Source organism: Phalacrocorax carbo, chromosome 1, assembly GCF_963921805.1.
Source record: "Phalacrocorax carbo chromosome 1, bPhaCar2.1, whole genome shotgun sequence".
Classification (NCBI taxonomy): Eukaryota; Metazoa; Chordata; class Aves; order Suliformes; family Phalacrocoracidae; genus Phalacrocorax; species Phalacrocorax carbo.
In genome coordinates, this window is record NC_087513.1 from 13,538,931 (window position 1) to 13,565,732 (window position 26,802).

Below are 26,802 nucleotides of genomic sequence, written 5' to 3' on the forward strand. Positions count from 1 at the left end.
ATTTTGTCATTGTCACAAATCGGTGTATTAACTGAACACTACATTTGTACAGTGCCCTTACGAATGCAAACAAAATGTGTCTGGTATATTAACAAAGGACCACACATCTGTTTCTCATGCACAGTTCCTTTCTGATACTGTCAAAGAACCATACTGAGAAAGAGTTTTGGCAGATGGCATTACAATTCAAATAAAGAAAAATAAGCTTCTGAATTCATACATATTTCCTTGTCATTCAAATGCCAAGGGATTTTTTAACATAATGTTTAAAGTATGGAGTGACTCAATTTGAGTGTCCTCATAAATATAACGAATGCATAATGATGAATAAGTTATGACAAGAAGTTTCAGAAAGCAGTTACATGAAACTAAAGCAGATTTTTAACTATTGTGGAACAAAGCAAAAAATAAAAAGATGGGACTTTTAAAGTTCTCGCCATAGACAAGTCAATGAAGCCACTGAGGAGACAAAACCAGATTCTAATCTAATTTCACTAGTATAAATCAAGAATTGCTGCCTCAGCAGCTGCAGTGTTAACCTGAATTTTCCACAGTAATCTCCATCATCAATTGTATTGATCTATTTCATCAATTATTATTTAAACAGCTAATGTATCTGCATTACATATATCCAGCTACTGTTCAGAACTGTGAAAACATTATTAAAAGGCATGGTAGTCATAGAAACAGATCATGTAGGAAGTACCTTGAGGAGGATTCTTCTATCTGATTGTTCATTGGCCAGTTGGAAATAAAATATAGAAATGTAAGATGTCTTGTACTTGATCAGAGCACTAGTTTATTTAGTCTGCTCTGAGATTTCCATCCAAGGCCAGTATCTGATGCTTCTGAGGCAGTTGCAGCTCATCACAAATAAGTAATGTACCTATGCAATTTTACAGTCTGGGCAGGATAGCTTTTATTTGTGGACCACCCACAGATAATCAGTTCATTGTAAGCATACAAAGTAGTTCTTGGCTGGTTTTTTTTTCATTATCACTATAGGTGCTACATTTTCCCATCTCTTTTTATAATATGTCTATCCATTTGCCTCACTGGTCTGTCACATAAAATCAAGTAATTGCTATTTGGTGTAATAACAGGGCAGAAAAACAGAAATCCAGAAAGCACTATGCTGTGTGCTTTACTTTGAAACATTGACTTGAGACTCTCAAGGCCCAGTGAGACAAATGAAGTCATGAAACAAATGTTTTCTACTGTTGATCAAAATTTTAATTAAACTTTAGTGTTCTTATTTTTAAAATCAGTCACAAACAAGGTAAAATAACCTGTTTGACTAGGAAAGACAGTTAGAGGAGATTAAGAAAAAGGGTTGTCCTGTGTGCAGAGGAACAGCACAGATGTATGGTGCTCTCCTGTGGGATGGACGGCTGGCTGGTGGAGGTCAGGTTCTGGTTTTCATAGGGGACTTTAACCTCCCTGACATCTTCTAGATGGGCAGCAAGGCAGGAGACAAGCAGGCAACCAGATTTCTGGTGGTTTTGGGGGATAACTTCTCAATATAAGTACCAGATGGCCCCTCCATGAAGGCTGATGCACAGCTGGACTTGCTATGAACTAACAGCAAGAACTAATGGGAGATGTGAAAACTGATAGCAGCTTTGGCTACAGTGACCATGAAACAGTGAGGTTCAAGATGCTGTGGCAGAGAAGCTCAGGACACTGGCAGGTGACAGGCACTGACAATGTCCCTGACAAGATCATGAAGCAAGTTCTCTGAGGACATGTTTCTGGGCACCCAAAGGAGAGGGTGGTGACTAGGAAAAGCCAGTGTGGATTTACCCAGTGCAAATTATGCATGATCAACCTGATTGCTATACTAAAATGACAGTGGTTGTCATTTACCTTGACTTTTGCAAGATTTTTTGCGATGTCTCCCACAATATTTGTGTTTGGCAATTAGGGCATTAAAAATCTGGATGGACAGAGAACTGCACAGGTGAATAACTGATTGGGTGGTGGGGCTCAGAGGGTAGTGGTTAATGGGCCATACTATACCTGAATGCCTATGCAAGAGGAGTATTGCAGGGGTTTATAGCAGAGTCTGTCCCGTTTTGACATCTTTATGTACACTCTGAAGGAGGCAACAAAGTCACCTTTGTCGATGACTCCAGGGGGACGAGTCAACATCATTAGGGGCAGGGTTGCCATTGAAGGACCCAGCCAGGCTGGAGGAACGGGCCAGAAGAAGCCTTGCAAAGTTCAACAAGGACAAATGCAAAGTCCTGCACCTGGGCAGGAAGGAAATCTTGCAACAGTACAGGTTGGGAGCTGACTCATTAGACTGCATCTGTAATATTGCATCCAGTTTTGGGAGTCCCAATACAAGACAAACAGGATTGATACACAGGACCAAGTTCAGCAGAGGACCACCAAGATGGTCAGGGCAGGTGTAGTTGCCCTGTGCGAAGAGACTGAGGGTAATCCTGTTTCCCCTTTAATAAAGTTTGGCACTGAAAAGAGCATCAAAATGTCTGATTTGGGTTTGTTACAGAATAATAGACTTTTTTCTTTGTCGTACCAGAATTTAAGAGCTGAAGGCTAGCTAAAGTATGCTGAAGCCTATATATGAATTTGAGATACTACTAACAGAATACCTACTGCCTCCCATGAGGTCTAGCCTGGACTAATAGTAGCTACGTACTTCTATGGGGCTTTTTAGGTCAGTAGCCAAACTGCAGGTTTTAGGTTATATAATAACAGTAGAGTCAATAACTCCATAAATTCACAGGATACGTTGTTAAACATTTAACAGCAAAGGAAATAATATAAATAAATGAAGAGACTGAAAATCAAATAGAAGAAGAAATGCCTAACTTCATGAGATCAGGCACTTATTAGGTAGAAAACACTGGTTTGTAACGAGGCTGAATTGATACAGTCAGTAATGAGGTACAAGCACTGAAAGATTTGAACATCCAAAAGATCAAAAAGAATGTTTCTTTTCAGTCTGTTTTCTTCAAAGTCTAAAGAATATAGCGTAAAGAAAGCTGTGTTAATAAAATCACTTTCAAAGACAGAATCTTCCACATTGGAGCTGTATATGGCATGAAGCAAATCTGCTGAACTTCAGGAGTACAAATTGGTAATGCAGCACGCAGTTGATGTACTTGGGGGTCCTTTTCAGCTTGTAAAAGGAGTGTGCCTGTCACAGTCTCTTTTATGTGTATGGCTGAACTTCGAACCAGCGGGTAATGCCATCGCACCTCCTCAGCATGCGTGTGAGTAACTGCTGGGGCACGTGCTGAGCTTCTCTGGCAGGTTCATGTTCTGCACTGAGATCCATCCTGAAATGACTTCACTCCTAGCAGTGACCAGGAGAGCTAGTTTAAAACTAAGAGCTGTGAGGACAAGGGTTTCAGTGACTCTGTTTAGATGTACCCTTTGTTATATTAAAAATGTGATAACATGTAATTAGCACAGAATTCAGAAAATTATTCCAGACTATTCTTGGAAGATAAGGAACATAACTCTATTCCGTGGAAACCTGATGCATTTATATCCAGCCTTCTGGGCAAGAACCTGTAGCTAAAAAATGAGATTTTTTTTCAGTGTTTCCTAGTCAACTCTATTTCTCCAGCAAAACACAAGTCACCTTAGTGGAAATTAAGAAACCAAGGAGCTGGTTTATGCTTCTTTCTCCCCAGACATCCTGAATTATAAAGCAAGGACCCAGCACAAATAACACAGGAGTAAAGACAGAGAAAAAAGACAAAAGGATAATAAGATTTAATTAAAAAAATAAAGTTTTAATAACTGTTTTTCAGTGAGTATTTCTGCCTTAAATAAGTCAATTATTTCTAAATACACTGAAAACAAGGTTTTGTAGTTTATTTGGAGTCTTTTAACAGAAACTCTAAGATTTTTCTTGAAAAGGTCCATGGAGAGTACTTAGACCAGCTTCAGCTATTGCCCAGCAAACTACTGAGAACTGAGTTCTTTATTAAGGCTTTATTAAGGAAACTATCTCAGGCCTACTATAACCTAATCAAATTCAATTTCTTTTTCTAATTTCTTAGAAATTATAATTTCTTAGAAAGTTCTAATTTCTTTTTAATTGCATTTTTAAATTTTTATTTGAATTAGTAGTTAACATGCCCTTTACGAACTCTTTTTGATAGTTAAAACTCTGTAATTCAGTTGGTACTTTTCCACTGTATTAATGCAAATCTTAATTAGATGTTTCACAGTTCTGCATGTCAGATGGCTCAAGTACACCTAATGTGAAAAATATCACATGATACACATAGTGTGAAAAATTGCCTACTGTTGGCAACATTTCACTTGGTAATGCTGGGACAAAATATTGAACTGATAGCAATATTTAGTAATCTATGTTCTGCACAGTTAAGGATGCTGCATGTCACAATAAGCTACACAGAAGGAAGAAGATGCATTTATCAGATGTGAACGTTACTTAGACATTTGTTTCCATTGTGCAAGAAGAAATTATGCATAATGTCACTTTATTCATGAGAATAAATTGCACATGAATGGTTTGTGATTACAAACAGAACATAAACAGTCATGACTTTGTGAAATTTGCTTCTATGAGAATGACAGTTGGAGAACACGGGTTTAATTGAAATTGAGCTTAAATGGATCTTTTCCAGTGTAAATGATGCTGTGATTCTATGATTCCACAGCTTGGTGTGGAGTTGGTACATTCCCTAAGTTTTCCAGATGTTCAGTGAAAGGAAGAGTGAATTTGTTTTTGCTATGGAGGTGGGGTTGTCCATCCTGCCTTTGTTATTATTTTCACTGAGACAGTGAACAAGTCAACTTCAGATTTTTTATTCTAATTTATTTTCTCCTGCAGCTTTTGATTTGTACACTAGCATAGGGAAGTTCATGTTAGTAATTGCATTTTCCAGCTTAGGCAATGTCGTTTGAAACATGGATAGGTGGAGGAACCTGTTGAGGCAGTATGAAGGATTTTGCCATACCATATACCTGTTGATTTTTCTGTTGTCTCTTGGAGCTCCCAGATGCTAAGCAGATAAGTGACCTAGCAGAAGATGCGTGGATAGTAGGTTAAATATTGACTTTCAGTGTTATCCTCTCTTTCCTTATGGCAATCTGTAATAGAAGGTTTCAGAAGCAGCAGTACAACTACTATATCTGTCTCATGTATCAGCTGGGCAATGTGGACACGTGCTAAAGAGAACATTCAAACCAGACAGCTCCAGCCCTCTGCTCCTGAGGGAGCAGCATAGCATACCATGAGCAGCATCCGCTCCTTGATAATCTGTGCACTGTGCCTTAAGGTATTGCAGGCAACGTCTTCTGTGTAAGTATGCAGTGATGACTGCAGATAAATATTTGCAAAGACTATATATCTTAAAGAAACTGGAACAGTGTGCAACTGCATTAGCCTGTGGAGCTGCACTGTATTTTGTAGCTTTTAATACAGCTCATCTGATACACTCTGCAGTAGGTAACTGACTTGAAAAGGCAGAACTGAATTTGAAACAGGGAAAAAGAAAAGAGAAGAAAGTAAGCAAGTGATAAAACAAACACAGGCTGTTGTGTGGAAAGATACAATATTTTTCTGATAAGTCTCATACATAGGTTAGAAAAGGATTCCTGACCTGTGCCTGGGTGTTAACAAGGCAGGTGAACCAAACTCATGCTGACTTCCACAGCTCCCACATCCTTATTGACAGCATTTTCAAGAACAGCAGGCATTATATTTTCTTTTTCTCTCTCACACTATTCTCTTTTGTACTATACAAATATTTTGATTGCAGACAATTCAAGAAATATGTTCTCATCTTTCCTTCCAGTCTGTCAGTAGGGTAGTGACATAATGCTGGCCGTTGTTCTGAAACCTTGAGAGGTTTTTATGACTCTCTTTAACACAGTTAGTACTCCATAAACTTCAGAAAAATTGATATTTGAGTTTGGTAATATGCTTTTTCATCCTGGTACATTGAGATCCAAAATGTACTCCTTCCACCATCCCCAGAGAAGGTTGACACCATCAAAAATCATTCTGAAACACCACAGCTTTCAGAAGGCAAAATAAAAGCATCTGGACCATTAGCATAAACAGGCTGTGATGAGAAGGCACTACCACCAATTATTAAAGTGACCTGACTGAATCTACATCACTTTTTCCTTTCTTTTTTCCTTCTTTCTTTCTTTCTTTGAAAATACAAGGGCCTTTGTTACCACTGGGCATTTAACTTTTAGAAATTCAACTCATTCTGCATTTAAAAGCTTACCCAGATGCATACTGAGCAAAGTGTCTGAGTATCCGCTGTGCCTTTTTGATCTTTTTTTTTTTTCAGGGGGATGACTACTGCAGTATTAGCTATACGCGGCTTCTCTGGTAATCAATAAAGCATGAAGTGTGAAAACTGCAGCATATATGCATACTATAGAGATTATCCAGCACCTTTCCATCCACTCATGGTATCAGCCTTGCCAAATGCTGCACAGTTACTGATTTTTAAGTGGTGATTTTACAAATGTTCCTGATCAGACACTCCACTGGATGATAGGAGGAGAATTGTGGGAATGGAATGTCAGATACTGAAGGCTGAAAATAAAGGATAGAATTTTTTTTTCCTTATATACAGAGGAATCCTCCTGGAGTCAGTAGAATTGAAAGACATGAATGATAGAAGTGTTGAGCTCATGAAAATGAAGACTTCATATATAGCATAGTAACCATGAAATCATTGGTTGCAGAAAATATACATGAACTAGCATGCTAGTGCTACCAAATGAATATCAGAGAATGCTATAATTTATAGTTGCCTTCCCAATTCAAATCATGATGGCCAATAATAATCTCCTTTACAAATGCTTTATAACAATTCTCTTTCATAAATGTTTACTGTTCACTCTCATCCCTAATGATCATCACTGAGCACAGTGAAATGAAAAAGAGAAGCTGTAATGCCCTCACCCCTAATTTGGCAAATATTTAGCTTCTTATTTGATGAAGCACTAAAGTATTTCTGTCCTGTAATCTTTCATTTCAATAGTGAAAAATTTAATAGATTTCATTTAATGTAATGAAGAATAACCACGGTGCTTCTGAAAGCAAATGTAGCAGAAGATTCTTCTAACACAAGCTCTGTAGTGAACTACACTCTACTAACTTTATCTGCCATACTTTGGGCGGGAGCGAGGGGCTTGGGGTTTGTGCTCTAGTAATTCATTTTACTGGTCAACACAAAATTTTAATTAAAAATAGCTTACAGGCTGTGTCTGAAATGGAAAAATGAAATTAGAGCATAGTCTTACATTGAATTTATATCTATTATTGTACATAAAGGTAATTTTTTGTTTCCTTTCTTCTGAACCCATGACTATTTTATGATGTTAGATAATCAGTGGTTCAATCCATGCATTTAAAAGTGAGCTCTCCATAATATGTCCAATTCATTAAATTTTTGCAGACTTTTACACTAGAAAATGGGATTTGCAATTTGCCTTCTTAATAGTTGTGCTAGTTCATAAATACAGTTATGTGTCATTACTTTAGGAAAAAAATAGGCCAATAGGTTAATACTAAATCCTCAAATTATTTGAGATTTTCATAAATATGTGAAATAAAATATGTCCTTTGCATCTATACACTTTAAAGTGTACATATTTATAGAAAGATACCTACTTTTAAATTTGGAGATAACATCTACTTTCTTTTTTTAATTTTGTATTTGGAAAAAACTCTGTCACTAATTCACATTGGGAACAGGACCTATGCACACACGTGTGTGTGTGTGTGTGTGCATGTTTATGTGTATTTTTAAGTATGTACAGATTTTACTAGTACCTGCCTCACCTTTTTCTAGGGGAGTGTAATTTTAGATGGCCTGATATGAAAGTGACATGAAGTTAATTAAGTGAAGGAAACCTTGCAAGGTTACATGAAAATAAAACATACTTACTGTATTTAAACCAATACTTTATATTTAGTCTATGTCATAGGGTTATGTAAAAGCATCATTTTTTTCAAAGCAAGTTATTAAGAGGAGCCTTATTTATCATGCATGCATTGGGAATGAAATTTACTGTAGGGGCAGTACAGGATTTGTGCATCAGCTGCTTTCTTTTTAAATATTTATGTATTACATCCCACAGTCTTGTCTCAGGATATACAGGACTTTGTGGGAATCATTGTATGGTCAATCCCCTACAGATTTTATTGCTGTTCTCGGCATGTCTGGGAAGAGCAACACCAGGGCTTTCTAATGCTTGGTGACCTGACAATGAGACAGTCATATGCCCTTGCAACAAAGCAGGCCAACAGCCTCTCGGGCTGCAGCTGGCAGGGCATTGCCAGCAGGTCAAGGGAGATGATCCTTCCCTTCTGGTCAGCACTGGTGAGGCACAGATGGAGTTCTGGATCCAAGTTCTGGGCTCCCCAGTACAATAGAGACAAGGACATACAGGAGAGAGTCCAGTGAAGGGCCACTAAGATGATTAAGGGCCTAGAACATCTCTCCTGTAAGGAAAGGCCGAGAGAGCTGTGACTGTTTGGCCTGGAGGAGAGAAGGCTCAAGGACATCTTATCAACCTAAAGAAATACCTGAAGGGAGGGTGCAAGGAAGACAGAACCAGGCTCTTTTCAGTGGTGCCTGGTGACAGGACAGGAGGTAAAGGGTACAAAGTGAAATACAGGATATTCTGCTTAAACATAAGAAGAAACTTCTTCATTCTGTGGGTGATCAAACATTTGAAGAAGTTGCCCAGAGAGGCTGTGGAGTCTCCGTCCTTGGAGATATTCAAAAGCTGGCTGGAGATGGCGCTGAGCAACCATGAGGGGTTGGGCGGTCTCTTCCAAACTCAACTGTTCTGTGATTCTGTGACCTGCTTAAATACCTTGTGCTGCATTTATTCCTATGAAGTGACAATAACAAAATAGCCCTTACAAAAGCAGCCCAGAGTATGGACTTGTGAAGATTTCAAAGCTAACAATATTGTAAGAATAATAGGAGAAACTGAGTATGAAGATTAAGTAAGTCCTTGAGCTTTTTGTTACAAAAAAGAAAATAACATGGAGTTCCTAATCTGCTAGTCTCTGGCAGAAGATTGTATCCAACATTGCAGTATTGGAACAGGCTGAGCAGAAACGTCCTCTGAGGGCAATGTGACATGAAGACCACGGCTGTCTAAGCAGGTTCACTCAAGAAAGAATCAGCTAATACAAAGGCATTTAAATGAGAAGTAACAAGCAGAGATGAATCCATTGCTTAAAATTGTTTTTTAACTCTTTAATTTCCCTATTGCCAGCCAGCCTGTACCTTCCTATTTGCCTTCTAGAGCACATCGATAATTGTCTATTCACATTGACACTGAAAAAAAAAATGAAGCTGAAATGATCCAAGAGTACTTCTTTATGGCCGGTTTAGTGACTGTGTTCAGTATGAGCTACATCAGTTCCACTCTGTCCAGTTCAGTACTCATTGTCTCCAAAAAGTTACTTTAAAAGTGCGACTGGGTTTAAAAAGGAAAAAAAAAAAATCTGAGATAAGGAAATCCAGAACCAAATTTGCTCATAGAATCTCAGTACCACTCTCAGTATATTATGCCATAGTCTTTAACTGCACAGACATCAATACCTGTGTGTGATGGGAATGCCCATCCCTTTGTGAGTCTGCTCCATAACAGTCATCACATCTGGCACTGATGTTTTTATTCTGTTTGTGTCAACTGAGATACTTATAACAACTGTCTGGTGCCTTTTAAACAAGATGAAGTCCTGCTGGTAGTATAATTTTTTTTTTAAGCATTCAGTGTGAGTGATAGTAAACTATGTAAGGATGTACATGAATATGTATATGACAGTTTGCTTGTACATGAACACAGATTGATTTTCAAGATCATGAGATTAATGTATTTATCATTTTAATTGTTAATGCTGGAATATTTTAGGAACCTCTATTTCTGCGAAATGTAATTAGTTTTATGGCCAGAAGATACTATAATACCTTATTTTGGTTTGTACTTCTGTGTACTACTCCATACTCTGACATTCCTGATATATAAGTAAGCTTTGAAACAGGGTGCCTTTTGTGGCTGTGGAACTGTCATTACAGTGACCTGAACAGTACCAACTTCTCAGGAACATTTAGGTATACTTACTGTACTTACATGGCAGGAGGCAAACGCTTTTCATTCCTTCTAGATCAACTTGTCCAGGATTCCTAAAAAAAGAAAAAAAGCCCAAAAAGCAAAGTACTTTTTTTGTATGTACCTATTTGGGAAAACAGAATGCCCTCACTTCCTCTGGCGGTGATGTCATACAAGATGTGCTACAGTTGCTGGCTGGCACAGCTGTTGGAACAAGAAAGTAGTTCAACTAAAATGTGTTGTTCTAGAGACTGAGATCAGTGTTCGCATGCCAATTTTCAAGTTACTAATACTTGTGTGTGCCATGGTGTGTGTTCAAGATCTGCAATTTGCATTGGTCACTGTATCTAATTTCACTATCAAGATATTTCCCTCAATACCCAGCAAAGATCCACAACTTATTTCAGAAATCTTAGCATTCTGGACTGCATATACTGAAAGAGATAACTCTTTGTTTTTCAGAACTTCCATATGGCTGGGAGAAAATTGATGATCCCATTTATGGCACTTATTATGTTGAGTAAGTTCCCAAGTTCAATATTAAGTTGCTGTTAATATGTCATTACCTGATACTAGTATCCTCTGCAGTGCTTAGCCTGGCAAGGCATGGGTACAATTACTTGACCTGTTAAACTGAGGGGATACCAGGAATTCTCAGTCATCAATACAGCCAATGTGTCCAAAGATACTCAATGTGTCTCAAATCAGTGACTTAGGTATTCCGTCATTCTCTTTCTCCAGGGCCTGATTTCATGGTACCATTCCAGCTAATACTTGTACAAGGATCATACTCATTAATGAAATATTTTTTTCCCCACATAAGATCTGGATATCCAGGAGGTAGAGATCTTGTTAATCAATGAGTAGAACAAAGCATAATCATTTTAGTTCAGTTAGATCCTTTCCTGGGTAGTCCTTCCTTGCTACAAATCAGATGTTTACACTGTTTGTACCAGAAAGCAGTTTATTTATATGCTGCATATAAAATTTTAGGGGTGATGTGTTTTACTTTGTACTTAAAATAAGAGCATATAAATTTCTATTTTCACAGCACAATCCTTGCTTTCATTTTTTTCAGATTTTATTTTAGTCATGAAATAAGAGAAAAAGATTCTTACTCCCCTGTGCAAAGGGCAACAGAAAGCTTTTGTCTGAAGTACAAAGTAGAACCTGTTCTGGCCAGTTCCTACATAAAATAAGTAAATCATAGATTATTTTCTCTGCTTTTTAGCTTAACACAGTGAATGAGACTTGTGTAAAATGAATCTAGATTCAAAATTGTGATATCTGTTTGGAGTGGTCAGTTCTCACTCTGCTCTTTACACAAAGTATACAGCAGAGGAGGTAGAAAGCCACTCGTGTGTCCAGACCACTGTGCAGCCAGCACTTGAAAGGTTGAGAAAGATCTATCCATTAGTTCCTTTTGTTAAACAAGAGAGATCTTTAGAGAAGATGGCCCATGATCTAAAATGTGGATTTCAAATCCTGCCACTTAAGCAGTACATTTATGCTAGTTGTTTCATACAAAATATAAAATTTTAGTTTGTATGTCACATTATTTACCTGATCTTTTGAATCCACACCAACATGCTGACTGCAGGATCACTCTGGGTAGATACTGGAGCTTTTTCAGACCTCAGGATATGCTACTATTAACAGACACAGGGTAGAGCTGGACAGAGAGCTCAAAAAAAGATCTGATTTCTGGGGGGTTAGAAGATAAAGATTCCCTTTTCTTTAATGTTATAGCAGCAGCAGCTTGTGGATGACCATGCAACTTCCCTAGCCCTCCTACAAAGCAAACAAACAAATGAAAACAGTGTTTGGCCACTGCCCTGCTGACTTCTGTCTCATTCTCCAAATGCAGTAGCACCTGCTCTGCTCCTTTGTCTCTGGCTTGTTCCTTGCCCTCAGGTGAAAGAGCCAGCAGCCCATCTGTTTTGCTGCTCAGCCCAAATGAGCTCAGTCAGTCCAGATTCAAGCAAAAAGATGAGTAAATTTTTGAAATCCTTACATAATGTTGTTAAATTACCTCTCTCTTTATGCCTGAGTTCTTTTATGATGTCCCCAAGTAACTAGGGGCTGGAGTTCACATATCTCTTTGTACTCACCCCCCCTGAACATTTCTGCACATGAAATTATGCAGCTGTTGGGTGTAAGAGTCGTCTTTCCCCATGGTTCTTTGTGCATTTTGGTGAGTAACAGGTGTTGTGCACTTTCTGTGCGTTAATCTCTTACTGAGACCCCACTTTGTTGTTAGCACAGCCCAAGGCATTCTGACACCAGTGAGGCTCACACTGCACTGCAGAGTCAGAAAAAGGTCCAGTATTTACCTCCATTTCATTTCCATCCACAGTTAAACAGACGCAAGGCACGAGGCCCTGATGTTATTATGCAATTACATACTTTAAGGCTGTTAGTGCCAAATTTATTAATCCTACCACAGATAAGATTTGTGGAGAGATATAGCAAACCTACTGCAGGCTCAGAGGTTTTTAGAAGTGGAATGACTGTTCACAGGATGGCATTAAAACTGCAGCCGCACTAAGTTCATAAGGAGTTTTATAGTCAGTAAAATGTAGCTGTACTTCAATTTGCTGTCTGAGCTCAATAAGTTTGAAACAAAGATTGCGCTCCACTTTTCATGCTAAAAAGTGGCATTCATTTTTTTATTACCTGTATTCAACAGATGAGTTCATTTTTAACTAGATAAAATCAGATTAAAATAAACTCTGTTAATTATGTCGTAAAAGTGGGTAAGTCATGAAAAGTTAGGTTATGAACTTTCACACATTCAAGTCTAGTCCAACTCAACATGCAGGTCTTTAAAACTGTCAGTGAAAGAAGGGCTTGTACTCTGCTCACTGAAATATTTTTATTCCGTGGGAAGTTTGTAAGAACGAGCAATGAGGCAGACAAACTCAGGTTCATCTTACAAAGGCCAGCCATGCTCAGCCCCAATAGTCTGACACCAGAGGAAAAGCTAAATAAGAAACAAAGCAAAACCTCAAGGTCCTGCTAGCAAAGTTAATAAAGACTAATCACAACATATTTGCAAATTCTGTTAAAGCATAAAGTCCCCAGTATAACTTCCTCTCTTAATCATGCATGAATGTAGGCATGAGACATTATTAAAATCTTCATTTGCCTTGTTATGCAGGTCCAGGCTTCATTTGTAAGGTGTAGGCATTTGGCATAAATGAGAAGTGTTTGCTATATGTAGGTCAACTTTCATCCAATTTTCTCTAAATTTATAAACTAAGAACTAGCAGCACTTAGCTGCGCAGGGCTATGGAGAGAATGTGGTTATTAGAGTGAGCTGGGTCTTTCAGCATTCTAATTACCAAAAGATTATTTCTCCCTTTAAGGATGATTAACTACAACACAGCACTCAATTTCCAGACATAGTCTCCTTAATAGAATGACTAAATTAGCCATACAGATATTTATTCTGGAGAAATATACATCCTTGAGTTACAATTTCTGACAACACTCTGGTATTTCACAAATAGAAAAACTTATTTCAGGTCTTTATGTCATCATAAAGTATTAGTTACAGGAAAATGTGAATGTAAAGAGGAGTTAGGCCCTAACAAGTTATGCATCAGAATGTCCATCTTTTAGGCATCCTGATCCTCAGAATTACTTCGGTGGGTTATAGGCAACAATTTCAAAAGTTAGAGTCACAATATACCAAAAAAAGCTTATACATTAAAGTAGCTAAGAAAAGGAGACACGTTAAACTCCTGCTGATGCACATGCTTAGTTGTGCTGCCATTTTGGCAGGGCTTGGTATCTTGGTCATCAATTAAAATCTGCATACAAGGAGCATTACTGCTCATAAGTCTCCTAGGAATGTGTTTCAGTTGTCTTAAGCACACCTAACAAGAAACTCCATCACAAAAGCAACTTGGCCTGGCCACATTCACTGATGAAATGCCAGAATAATGCATATGTTTTATAGGCTGGCTAGCGACAATACCTACTGATAACACAGGAGATACTATTTCAACTTCACAGCTAAATGCAGCCCAGAACCAAATCCTACCCTCTGAGGGGTTGTCCGCAGTTAGCTATACAGTGAGCTAACAGAGGACAGCAGCACCAACTACCCCTTCTTCTCTGCAGAGGGAAATTCAGGGTTCCTAGGACTAGAAAGCAAACAAAAGGCAGCATGATTCTTCTGTACAGCCACAATGGCACTAGGAGAAATTAATTGGATTCTTGTCTTTGTATTAGGCTTATATATTTAATGTGGATTGTATAAAATAAAGGAAGAAAAGTGAAGATAGAAATGCTCACTGAATTGGATACTATGAGCAAGGAGCAATACATTTTTGGATCACATCCAAAATCTATTTTAACCACAAAATCACTTATTTGTAACCATCCCTAAAACTCGCATTTGGCTTGTCTTATTAAGGCCTAGGTTAGTAATATCTATTTTGTATGCAGCTGAAGTAGCTAGATGAAAGGCTGGAATGTCCTTTCAAGGGAAATACTTAGCTTAATAACTTCTTTCTCAGGTAAACTCATCAGGAGCCATTTTTCTGATTTAGCTATGAAGCTGTATAGCACTTAAAATTGCATGAAAGGGAGGCATCTCATGTCTCATCAGTCTAGGAGCATAAATCCAGTGTTAGTGACTGATAAAAATGACTGATTATCAGGATAATTTTCTTTCATTTGACTCCTTTTGGGCACAATATTTAATGCAGTGGTTTGAATTTGTCGGCAGTTCTCACATTGTGCTTTCAAGACTGCACATTACCATAAAACAGTCAACATATGGGAATAAACTGGAGTTAAGAATTATTAAAGTTGCACCAATAACTCGAGGTGCTTCAAGTACCTCTGCTAGTCTTCCTGTCTGATCTGCTAGGACAAAAATGTCATTTTCAAGCTAGCCATTACTGAAGAGGTTTCTGTGTAAATGGACTAAACCACAACTTAAACTCTACCTAGAAACTGCAGAGAGGCAGTGGATAATATTCTAGCTGTGATGTCTGATGTTCCTTTAGCCACAGACATACACTGTATTAGTTAAAACCCCATCTTTTTGATATCACAGAACCACAAATAAGTTGTAACTTAAGTCTGCAAGAGGCCTCCTGCAGCACTGAGGTGTGCCCTTTAGTTACAGCATGACACTAAGCATAGTCCAAGGTCCTAAATGCAGATCTGTAGTGTGGTTTTGGATATCCATTACAGCTGTATAACATGGCACAAAAGCTATAGGAAAGCCGTGGTCTTCTCAAAGTGCAGCTGAAGACCAGGGCAGGATACTTTAGAGCCTCTAAAATAAGACATGATCTCTATGCTGAAGCAATTAACCCACTATATAGCAACCCTGTTTTTAACCTTATCAAATGCTAATGTAAAACAAGCTGGGCATTTTACCCCATATCTGCTATTGGAAGCTGTTCTGTAGTTTCACACTTCTGCTGTTAAGAAGCCTACAGATTTCAAGTCTGAAATCTTGCCATCTTTAATACATTCTAGTATTTACTTCCAAATGTATTCATAGAATGCATTATATATCAGAATTCATTCTGCTTAAATAAAAAGCTAAAACTTCTTTGGTCTGCTGTTATAGAAGACTCTCTTTCACTGGTCTTTCTGCAAGACCTTTTCTGTGGATTCATTTTATTGGTCATGGGTGATCAGAACTTTATGTACTATTTCATGTGATGTTCAATCACTGCCTCATGTAATGGCAGAAGTAATATTTCCTTTAAAATATTGAAATACATCACATGATAGGTGGTAGCATGAAAACTACCTTTTTCATGCTTATGTTAGTAGTTCATAATTACCCTAGTTAATGCATATAAGTCTTGTCTTTCTCTGTTTTTAACTGGTGAAGTTTGTCTCCTCTCCATCATACATTTCTAGGTTTGCAATAGACCAAGGTGCTGAAGATCCTGACAATTACAACGTGATCTAACTAGAAAGCAAAATTCTAGGAGAGGAAAGCCTACAATTTTGAAGAGCCTGCCTGAAGAATGAAAGAAACAAAAGAAACTTTCTCTGTCTGCAGCATAGATTAAAATTTACAAGACAACTATTAATCAAAATTTTATAGTAGGAGAGCAAGTTAGCAGCCACTTGAATGAGTTATAGCTATGTTAACAAAGTAGCAGCTTCAGGATTTATCACATTTACTCCCTCTCATTAAATCAAATATTCTTTTACATGACTGGAAATCTTTTCATTGCATTAGCTCTGGCCACTAAATTCTGATTTTCCAAGTGTACGCACTCCCATAGGACTTGCTGCCTTTCCTCTACCTCACTTCTTAATGGCAATTCCACTTACTTTCTTTGAAGCAGTGGTAGGATCTGAAGCCCAAGGGACCTGAAAAGTGCTTAATGTGGCATAAAAGGTCATTTCAATATAAATTGGAGGTATTCAACACTTTTTAGGATCTCAGAGTTTCAAAAGTTCCCAGGTCACCTCTCTAAGCGCTTAAAGCCCATGATTGCGTTTCAGTTTTCAGAAGAACTCAATACATAGCAGCTCAGTGAGAACAAATAAGAAGTGACATGTTTGAAACCAGCCCTCCTCCACATATGTATTTGTATCCCCAGAACAACATTTGCAGCACAAGACCCTTTTCTCAGTTGTGATCCTATCGTGATCCTATCTTGTGGAGTTGTTCAATGCAGCGTAATAAATTGTTTTGCCTTCTTCAGAAAACATGTGAAACATATCACACGACAGGATTGTAGGATTACTCATTGATTGATAAAATGTATGCTTTAAATTAAAGAATTGAAATCAAGGATATGACGAGAGTATGTAGTTAAGATAGTAGTTCTAAACACAATACAGAAAATTAGTGGTGTAATGACAGAGATGCACTTACTGACCTGTTGCAAGAAATATAAAACATCAAGAAAAAATTTGTACATCATCTTTTCTTACATTTCATATATTTATCTATGTAGTTCTAATCTACCATCTGGCTTAGTTTCTGCAACATCCAATTCTTCTGTACAGCTGAGCAGATATATACCGTATAATAAAAAAGAAATAATCTTCAGTTTATTTCATATTTATTTCCTATTCCTATTTATTTCTAAGCTGTGATCATAAAAGCACTCCATGTTCTAGACTCTACCTTTTCTGCAAGTGATTAAGTCGTTTCACTTGCAGCTGATCGATAATGCACAAAACTGGTTCAGATCGTTTGAATCATGCACAGAACAATGCCTGTACAAAAGACATGAAAAACGGTCATTGTAACGTGCTTCAGCAGTACTGCTATTTAATATGTAGTCCCATAGATCAAAACCATTTGTCTGTAGCAGAGTTCAGCATACTGAAATTATAGGATACTTTTCAGTGCTGTTCATTATGCAGTGCGCTAGATTGTGCATTTCTTACCCCCAACAAAATTGTGTGGAGTATAAGGGACATGCTCAGGCCCATTGGGGTTCCATAATGGTTTCACTCTTTAACCACACACACCTAAGTCACATACAGCATCCTACTGTGAAAATGATCATTTCCCCCAACTGAACCCAGTTTTTAATCAAAACCAAATTTTTTCCAGCCACATAAATAGAAGAACACAATTTGAAAACCCTGTCCTAGAAGCAAAAAGGAAGCTACAGCAGCATAACATGCCCAACGCAGAACTTGGAACAAAGCCTATGCAGGCCCAAGGTTTCCGAGGTACAGTACCATGTCAGCTATCTTAGTTAAGAAGAAAGATCCTGCTCTCCTGTTTATGTGACAATGATTTTGTCATAGTCTGATTAAAAAAGTAGTGTTGCCAATTCTCACAATGTTATCACCTATCTCCTAGAATTTTTCTTCCCTAAATGTCCAACTCCCAGAACTGCAGGATTCATGAGCCAGCTAAAATACTCTAACCTTCAGAGGCACAGAGAAAAGACAGTAAAGTGGACCCTAGTGTTTCCTAAAGGTGGAGAAACAGAAAGCACAATAAGAAACCCAAAGTAATTTTCTAAATAAAATCAAATGCTGTTCTTGGGAATGTATGACTCTCTTGAGCACCCGAGGTTGGCAACACTGAAATAATTAATTGTACTTTCTCTAAATTACTGTTAATTGATGTTTGGTATGTTTCTAAGCTAGCTCATCTAGTAAGCATCAATTAAGTTAAAAGCCTCAAGCACTGTGTTACAGGAGTTTACCAGAATACAGCCTCTTGGTAACGTAAAAATTAATGTGCTTAAAATGAGCTGTATAAGCAGCAAACAGTATTGGTAGAGACAAATAAACTTTAATGTAAGCTTATAGCCAGAGAATGAGGCTTGTTCTCCTTTGTAACAGTAGAAAGCTCCTCATCAACCTTACCTAGACCCAAACTCGCCCACCTGCGCCCCGCTCCCAAGAGGTCCCACAGCGTGAATGACCTGTCCCAGTGCTGGCGCGACCCCGCCGGGACGCGCAGGCTGCACGGTATGTCCTGCGCTGCCGCCCAGCCCAGCCCCGCTGCTGTGGGCGTAGCGAGAGCAGTTGAAGTCACAACCTTTGCACCTTCCTCCCACCCTTTCTCACCAAGCGCAGCATGGGAGAGAGACACGGGGAGCCCCTGCCACCCACACTGCGCACCGAGGCATGCGGAGAGGGCATGCGAAGGTTGCGCAGCGGTTACGTGTGTCACTTGCTGAATGCCAAAACCTCACGTGTTTGGAAAGAAAATATTTATCAGCTAATATTTAGCTGATATATAATATTTAGCTAATATTTAGCACTGCTTGGTAACAAATGGAATGAGGTATTCAGGGGACATTTTCCTCATTGTGGGTGGGAGGGAAATTCTGGAGAATGTATTACTTTGTAGACAAATCTGAATTTATAGATTAGGAAAGAGGTTTTTAAATTACCTCACAGATCATTTTTATTCTTGCAATTTTTTTAGCTACACAATACCTACTTCTAAATGTATTTCTAATATGAAAAAACATTTGTAACTCCCCACTTATGGCTGATCTGCCACAGATAAGAAATACATTTTAAGCTTTGTATTAAGAACTCACAAATAATTTTTTCCTGGAATGCCTGCACTCTTTATTTCCTTGATTTTCATACACTGTCACATGCTGTCAGACAACATTGTTATCTGCTGTCCCTGCTGTGTTGTGACTAGATCATAACTTTTGTCTTTCTCGTTTGTGTTGACTGATGTAGAAAAACCACTCTTCACCCGTGATGCTTCACAGCTGAAGGGGACTTTCCTCAGCACAACTCTTAAGAAAAGCAACATGGGTTTTGGATTTACCATCATTGGTGGGGATGAGCCGGATGAGTTTCTCCAGGTGAAGAGTGTAATTCCTGATGGGCCTGCAGCACAAGATGGGAAAATGGAAACAGGTAATTAAGATGGTTCCTCTGTTCTTTTATAGGAGAAGTAGATACAGATTTCTGAGTCTTGCTTTCTCTGTGAATGCATATGTTTTTCCATACTACTTTCTGTGTTAATGTGTAATATGTTAATATGTCTGCTCTATAAGATAAACTTCTCAGATAAAACTTTCCTCTAATTTTTCTTTCTAATAATGACAAGTAGCTAATTTTTTTCTCATTTCACAATATTTTAAGGGAGAAAAGATCTCTGAATTCTTTTACATAAAAATGGGATTTGATGTTCTTTGGTTTATAGGTTACTTACTGAAGGTGAGTGTGTGCACAGAAAGAAACAGGCAGAGAGAACACAGACTACTACGTGCAAATTTATTTCTTTAGAAAGGATGGGTTTGCAAAATAATCAAAGTCAAGTCTTATCCAACATTGTTCTCATTAGAACCATCAAAACAAGAGTTTTCAGTGTGGCATATGGACACGTAGGCATCCGTGGCCTACTAATACAGAATCTGTGAAAACTAAGTAAGTAAAAGAAACTTCCTCTGAAGAGATTTAAAGTTGCTTTTAAGATCTGGACCAACATTGGAAATATTTTCATGTCCACAGATTGATAAACATTACAAACCGCTGTCTTAAAGGTTTGGAGGGTCACATCAAGTCTATATATGGATTAAACATTTTTGGAGGAAGATGAACTCAGTTTGCAAAACAGCTGTCATCTCCTGTAGGAGAAGACAATCAGAAAATAATAGAATAATTTCATTTGGAAGGGACCTCCAGTCAACAACCTCCTGCTCAAAGCAGTGCTGACTTCATGGTTGGATCAGGTTGCTCAGGGCTTCATCCATGGGACTTCAGGAAATATTACAGGACAGAGATCCCACAGCCTCTACAGGCTCCTGTCCCAATACTTAGCACTCTCATGGTGAAGATTTTTGTTCTTTAGATCCAACAGGGATTTCCACTGGTGCAACTGATGACCAGTGACTGTAGTCCAGTGTTTTCGTAGCCCTGTCGCTGTGCACCATCTCTCCCCAGCAGTCCTTGTTCCTCCGATACTAGTCAAGCTGCACATTGGTCCTGGGACATGTGCATAATTTTTGCTTTCACTTCTCACCAATGCTTTATAGAGATGCTAGTTTGGGATTTATGTGGCCCCCCCAGAAAATCAAGAGGCCAGATTCACTGTGAAGATAAGAGAATTTCCTACCTGTGACAGATCACTGTGGATGGACCACAGCAACAGACTATGGTCCTTTTAGTGTGTTACAGTGCAGGAGGCAGACACATAAACACACAGAGGCACCAATAATTTGGGTGGAACACTCTCAAGTATTTCTTTGTTGTAGCAAAGAAATTATCTGGACTATCATATGTCAGAATAAATCACCCTGAACCCTAGTTTATTCTGTAGGACTCTCCAGGACTTTGCAAGTAGGAAGTGTGAAGGATGTGAAAAGCATTATTTTTAAAACACCACAATTTGCCTTAAATCTTATATTACAGCCGGTATGATGTTTCTGATGCCAAATGGATAAACAGATGATTTATATAAAGAAGTAAAATGTAAGAAAAAAAGTAGAATTAGATTGTTTGCATTGATTTTACTAAAAAATAGTCTAACAGCTTTTTAATTCTCAGTTCTTGTTGCCATTTTAACTTAATGTAATTTGACTCCCAAAGGAAAAATTAAATTAGCTGATTAAGTGAACAAAGGATACAACAGACTTCCTGAAGTTCAAGAGATTTTAGTAACATGAACTTCATTTTTCCTAGTATTTTCATATTACCTGATACACTGTGTGAGAGATTTTCCTTGTTTGTCATGGTTTAGTATGCTCAGATCCAACACTCAAATGTAGTTACTTGCTAATCCATCTAAATTGTGGGCTGGTTATTGGGGAACTTCTTAATATAGAGCTCTTTTCCCTGGAAAAGAGAGTATTCTTGCAACTTAAATGTTTATGTTGAAATTGAATGTGGTGTCATAATACTATTGATGGCGATTACTGTAGTCATGGATTGTGATGGGAACATATAGGAAAAATGTGCTTTAAAATACAGAGAAATAGCATTGATTCTTTTTTCCAAGGTAATTAATTCAACTATATTAAGAATGCAAGACAGAAATGTACATTCAAATATATAATAACTCTATAGTTATGTGAGCCTGATATGTACAAAATTACATCTCAGAATAAATTCTGGCCTCAAATGTCTTCATTTTTGAGAAGAGTGACAGAGTTCTGATGTAAAGTAATTGGAGAATCTCAGGCTAACGATTGTGGCATCTAACATGGTTTCTATGAACATTTGAAGTGATTTCTAAATCTGATAATGGTAAAATGAAAAAAAGATATTTAAGGTCAGAATATTTATAATAGCACTGTTCAGCAATGTGCTTGCGTTTCCTGATATTGAGTCCTTTTCACACTTGCTGATGTAGGTTTTCTCTCCCTATGCAGCCATTTTACAGTCTAAACAACTGGAGATATGAAAACCTACCAAGTTCCATCAATAGCATTTCGTTCGTAAAGCTGTTAAAATCTTATGTTTTAAAACTATTTGAAATTACATATGTACCTTTTGTTTGTTAGGTAGACATCATTGTATGAGCTTTTGAAATAGATTTTATTTATTCTTTTGAGATTAACTGCATGGTGTTCTGCAATTTATGTGTCCTCCATCTATGATCACAGTCATAGGAGGCTTTGATAAATGATCAAAATATCATATTGTGGCAGTAGGGTATCATAGTAGAAAGCCTGAGGACATTGGCACTATGATCTGTGAAGCAACCTGGGTGTAAGGGATAACGACAGGTGCTGGTGCTCCCAGCTGCAATACAACTCTGGAGGCTTTCCCTTGCAACGCTGATTTATTATTTTTTTTTGTTGGCCAAGTGGTAAACAAAATCCTGGTGTTTTAGACCTGCGTCAGATAAGGGGAAAAAGGAAGAAAAGGCACCATCTCCTTCATCTTACCTGATCTCAGCCACAGTCTGAAGACACCAATGCTGTACTTTATCCTAACTGTTGAAGAAGTAAGCTCATAGAAAACTAATATTGGAACTTTGGTTTACTTCTCCACCCAAAACTTAATTTAGGGGTCAGATACAGGTGCTATTCAAAAAGAAGGGTGAATCTAGGTAAGATGTTATTGTCACCCTTTTATCATTATTACAACACAATGATTTCACCTGCAGGTTTCAAAATGAAACAATTTTGGACTTCTTCCCTTGGAACATGGAAGCAGCTGCCTGACAGTGGCTTGGCATTGCTGTGATGCTGTGAAACAATTAAAGCAGTGAGGCAAACTGAGTGCACTGAGATGCAACAAGAAATATCTGAGGTCTTGGTGATCTAACACCACCACTCAGAGCCCACTGCTGGGCACTAAGAAGTAGCTATAATTGTCCCAGACCCACAACAAACCTCACAAGCAGACTTAGAGGAACCACGTCTCAGTGGATGAATCAAAACCAGCCAAAATTACATTCCTGATCTCATTTGCCAGATGTTTCAGGATTCCTAAGGGTTATTATGCCCTCATGTAAATCTAGCATCTGTGAGCTAATGGCTGTTAATAATACTGTGAATGCCTTTCTAGGACATGTTTTAGCATTTGGAGCTCAATCAAGCTGCTGGATATGAACATTACACTCTACAGCATCTCTGTCTACCTCAAGACAGCCTAAGAGCTGATACCACATTCTTTCTTGAGAGGTTACATTGCTTTGTTTTGTCTGAAGCCTCACGCTGCCAGCAGAAAACTGTCTGAATTGAAGAGGCCCATGTATCCCATTAAAATGCTGAGTGAACGTCACTGGTAAAAGACTGCATCTACATGAAAAGATTTTTATACAGTGAGTGATTTTGGATGACTGCTGTTCTCAGGCAAAGATTTAGGCCTGCGGCTGAGTCAGATAAAAGCTCAAACTGCAAAGGCAAAAACTTACCCGCAATTCTCAAGGTTATTCAATGGACTAGATAAACTAAAACGCTCCCACATAATCAAGCTCAGGAAAGATTCTCAGTCTGTACATTTCAGTTCCAGTTCCTTTGGTGAAAGTTTCCAGGAAACAGCTCAAAGACATGGTGCACAGGTGATTAATTGAGTCTGTTGATGACCCTTCTGACTGTTTAATAGATATGGTCATTGCAGGTTGAACTTTCCAGAAACATATATACATTTGTAATGAATTGTCATAGTTCAACAGTGAATCAAGAAATGGGAAACATGCTCTTTCATTTCATCAGCGAAGCATACATTTGGCCAGCTCCAAGATGCTAAATCACCTGTAAACAATGCAGACATCAGTTTTTTTAGATACTATTCTCTCAGGAATGGTAGCTTCACTATATTGGTTAATCTATTCTAGAGATAAAAATTGATAAATGTAAGATAAGGTTCAGCTAACAAATATAGAAGTCTACAAGACAGATGTCTACACCTATCATATGAATAGATATCTACCACTTCTAGATTACTGTATTAGGATGAAGCCTAGAGTCTAGAGACCTAACTCTAGAGATCAGTCCCACATCTAACACTCAGAATTTCTACTGCACCTGAGAGATCTCCAAAGGGAGTGAGCCAGCTGTTAGAAATACTGGAAGGACTGACCCGTAACCTTGCTGCTATCCATGGGCCTACCATCAAAACCCGTAACAATCTTCTATACATGATTACTTTTTCAAGAAGTTGAGGTTACTTTAAATGTAAGAAAATCAGAGAGACTGCACGCTTGATCTACAAAATCATAAATGTTGTTATTTTCTTGAACAAGAACAAAATTAAAGCCATTATCAGCTGGCTGACCCTACAATGTCACTAAGCTTAGGGAATAGTTATCTAGTCATTATTCATGCATATTTTTGCATAGCAAGGCTAATTTCTCACAAGGTCTGTAAAAAGTAGAGTACTCAAGACAGAAGGAATTGAGGACATCTGCAAAAGGATGCATTTTTACAAGTTCAAAGAGATCCTTAGTTCTGTTCCCTGTTTGTCCATCGTCAGTTCAAATGAACAAACCACTGTCTCACCTAATGTCAGATTAGATGAGATGCAGGCTGTCCAGTTCCAGCAACACTAGAAACAATCAGACAGCTCAAGTGTCTCTCACGTGCAATCAATCAAGATTCATCTGACAATATTCCCTTTTACAATATTCCCCCACCATGGTAGCTGACTTTTTACCAAGGTTGTCACCTCAGGAAGTTCACTGACCAGGAGGTCCGTGAGAAACTGATCACACACATATGTAGGACTTCATTTCCACAATACCAGAAGATGGCTGAAATTTAGTTAACTCACCTCACTGACACCCTATCGCTACCTTATCTGGTGGCACCAGGAAGACTGGCCTCCCAAAATGAAGGCATTGCATCAGGAACATGGGATATTGGGCTACATGTTGGACTGCTGAGGAAAGAGTATCTTTACATTATCCTTATGCATCTCCAGGCTAAAAGACTCTTAATATATGCCAAGACCTCACCAAATGTCAGTCTTGCAGCTGCAAGCTTATGCCACATGACAGGTCTGTAAGAATGGAGCAGCATACTTAAAAACAGCTTGTGTTATCAATGTCACTTGATACCCTTGCTTTGTTTGGAAGCTATGAAGTTTCATCTGAACCAGCAGTGGTCTTTTGTCTCCCCATTTCAGCCTAGCTAAAACTGAAGACCTCTCTCTCTTCAGATGTTGCTATTAATCCCATGGAGTTAAGAGAAGGAAAATTAACTGTTTGGAAACTAACTAACAGCAGTAACATGAAGTATTTCAGGCATCAAGGAGAACAAGAATTTCTCCTACCCATGTTAGGCCAGTCAGTATGGATTTGTGTAATGTTTACTGCCTGTTTTCCTACTCCCTCCAGCACAGGCAGACAAGGAAACAGTGCAAAACACAGCAGAAACAGTGTATTCGCATCATGTGCAACCAAAATCATTGCATTCTCTGTTCAGCCACAACACCTAACAGTTTCTTTCACCAGTGACACTGGTTACATTTTCCCTTTTGTGAGCCAAAACAGGAGTAACCATTTGGTAAAACCTCAACCCAAATTTCTAAAACCAGCCTTCTTTCATTTCACAATTTAATTTGGCTTTCCAAGGAGAGGAGGTTGAGAGGAACTGCAATGTCAATGCTGTGGTCTTTACACCCAACATGAGGATGGAGTTAATGGATGGCCCGCTAGTTCATAGCTGAGACAAATGGACATCTAGAGGCTGCCCTTCTCTTTTTTTTTCCTTTGTGCGGTACACAGCATCCCACTTCTTTCAACCCACTTTATATTTCTCACCATAAAAGCTTGAGTATGTCATGTAACTAATGCCAAAACTGTTCAAGAGGTGTGTAGGTAAAACTAACCCTGACTTTTGAGAATCTTCCCAAGGTAGACTGATGCAGTGTTGCTAGTCCTCACAATTTTATCCTGAATCTCTATGTAACCAGAATTATTTAAAGCGCAACTCTTAATTTTATTTTTTTTTTAAAGGTGCCTAATGTGAATCTTGGCTTAAATTTTAGAAGATAAAAGTTTCTATTCCCCTAGTTGTAGAGGAAAGCTGTGAACTCTGACCACATTATACTTCAGAGGTGTCAAACGGAAAGCAAATTTAAAAATGCCAATTTTACTGTTTATTTGATATCTTTATACTGTTTATTTGACATGAACTTGGTGTGTAAAGAGATAAAAAAGAAGATAGCACTTAGTTTCCTAGAAATTTTTAGTATTTGTGCTATTTTTTCTAACATTAATTTTCCTTTTTGTTTTGTTTTATTTTTATTGCTTTCATATAAGATGAACTTACTACAGTGGTCACAATAATATCTGTAAATTGCTTCTTACTTTAACCAAAGACCTGGGGAAATTTCCACTTCTGTGAAAAAGTTACTGAATTCTAATCTTCATGAGGTTCCTATTTTAGTGTTTGCTTCAAAATTTTACTATTTTGGTACTCAGTAGATTGTTAGGTACTCATTGAATGATAACGAGGACAGAGACGAGCCTAGAGTAAAAAATTTCTATCCATATTTTGTATACCACACACTGTTACTGTCGACATCCAAGATCTTGGTGTGCATCTTGTCAGATTTCTTTGGCTGGCTGGTGTGATATTCAATAGCATTGTGTTCTCCCCCGAGGTGCAGAAAATCCATATGTCACTATCTGTTCTGCCCGATATGGAGTTAGAGCTTGAGTCCATGTTGCCTATCTATCAAGCTACTGAGCATTCATTAAGCACCGCATATGAATCTTGCCTATTAAAACCATTCCACTTTGCATAAATATTCCTTGAGGTGTGAGAGCTATTGATTCTTTTTAGCCCTGCCATTTGGCTATTC

General features: G+C 38.1%; 1 protein-coding gene across 6 annotated transcripts in view; it reads left to right on the top strand.

Annotated features, from left to right (window-relative positions):
* The window catches only part of MAGI2 (membrane associated guanylate kinase, WW and PDZ domain containing 2), a 764,477-nt gene that overhangs the window by 595,375 nt on the left and 142,300 nt on the right, over positions 1–26,802 (top strand). For 3 of the 6 annotated variants that reach the window (XM_064444109.1, XM_064444078.1, XM_064444087.1), the window contains exons 7-10: positions 10,573–10,630; positions 17,669–17,790; positions 18,415–18,543; positions 19,276–19,458. In XM_064444109.1, coding sequence (XP_064300179.1) covers positions 10,573–10,630; positions 17,669–17,790; positions 18,415–18,543; positions 19,276–19,458 — 492 coding nt within the window. The remainder of the gene's footprint in view (positions 1–10,572; positions 10,631–17,668; positions 17,791–18,414; positions 18,544–19,275; positions 19,459–26,802) is intronic. The other 3 variants (XM_064444093.1, XM_064444116.1, XM_064444103.1) reach the window with 1 other exon arrangement.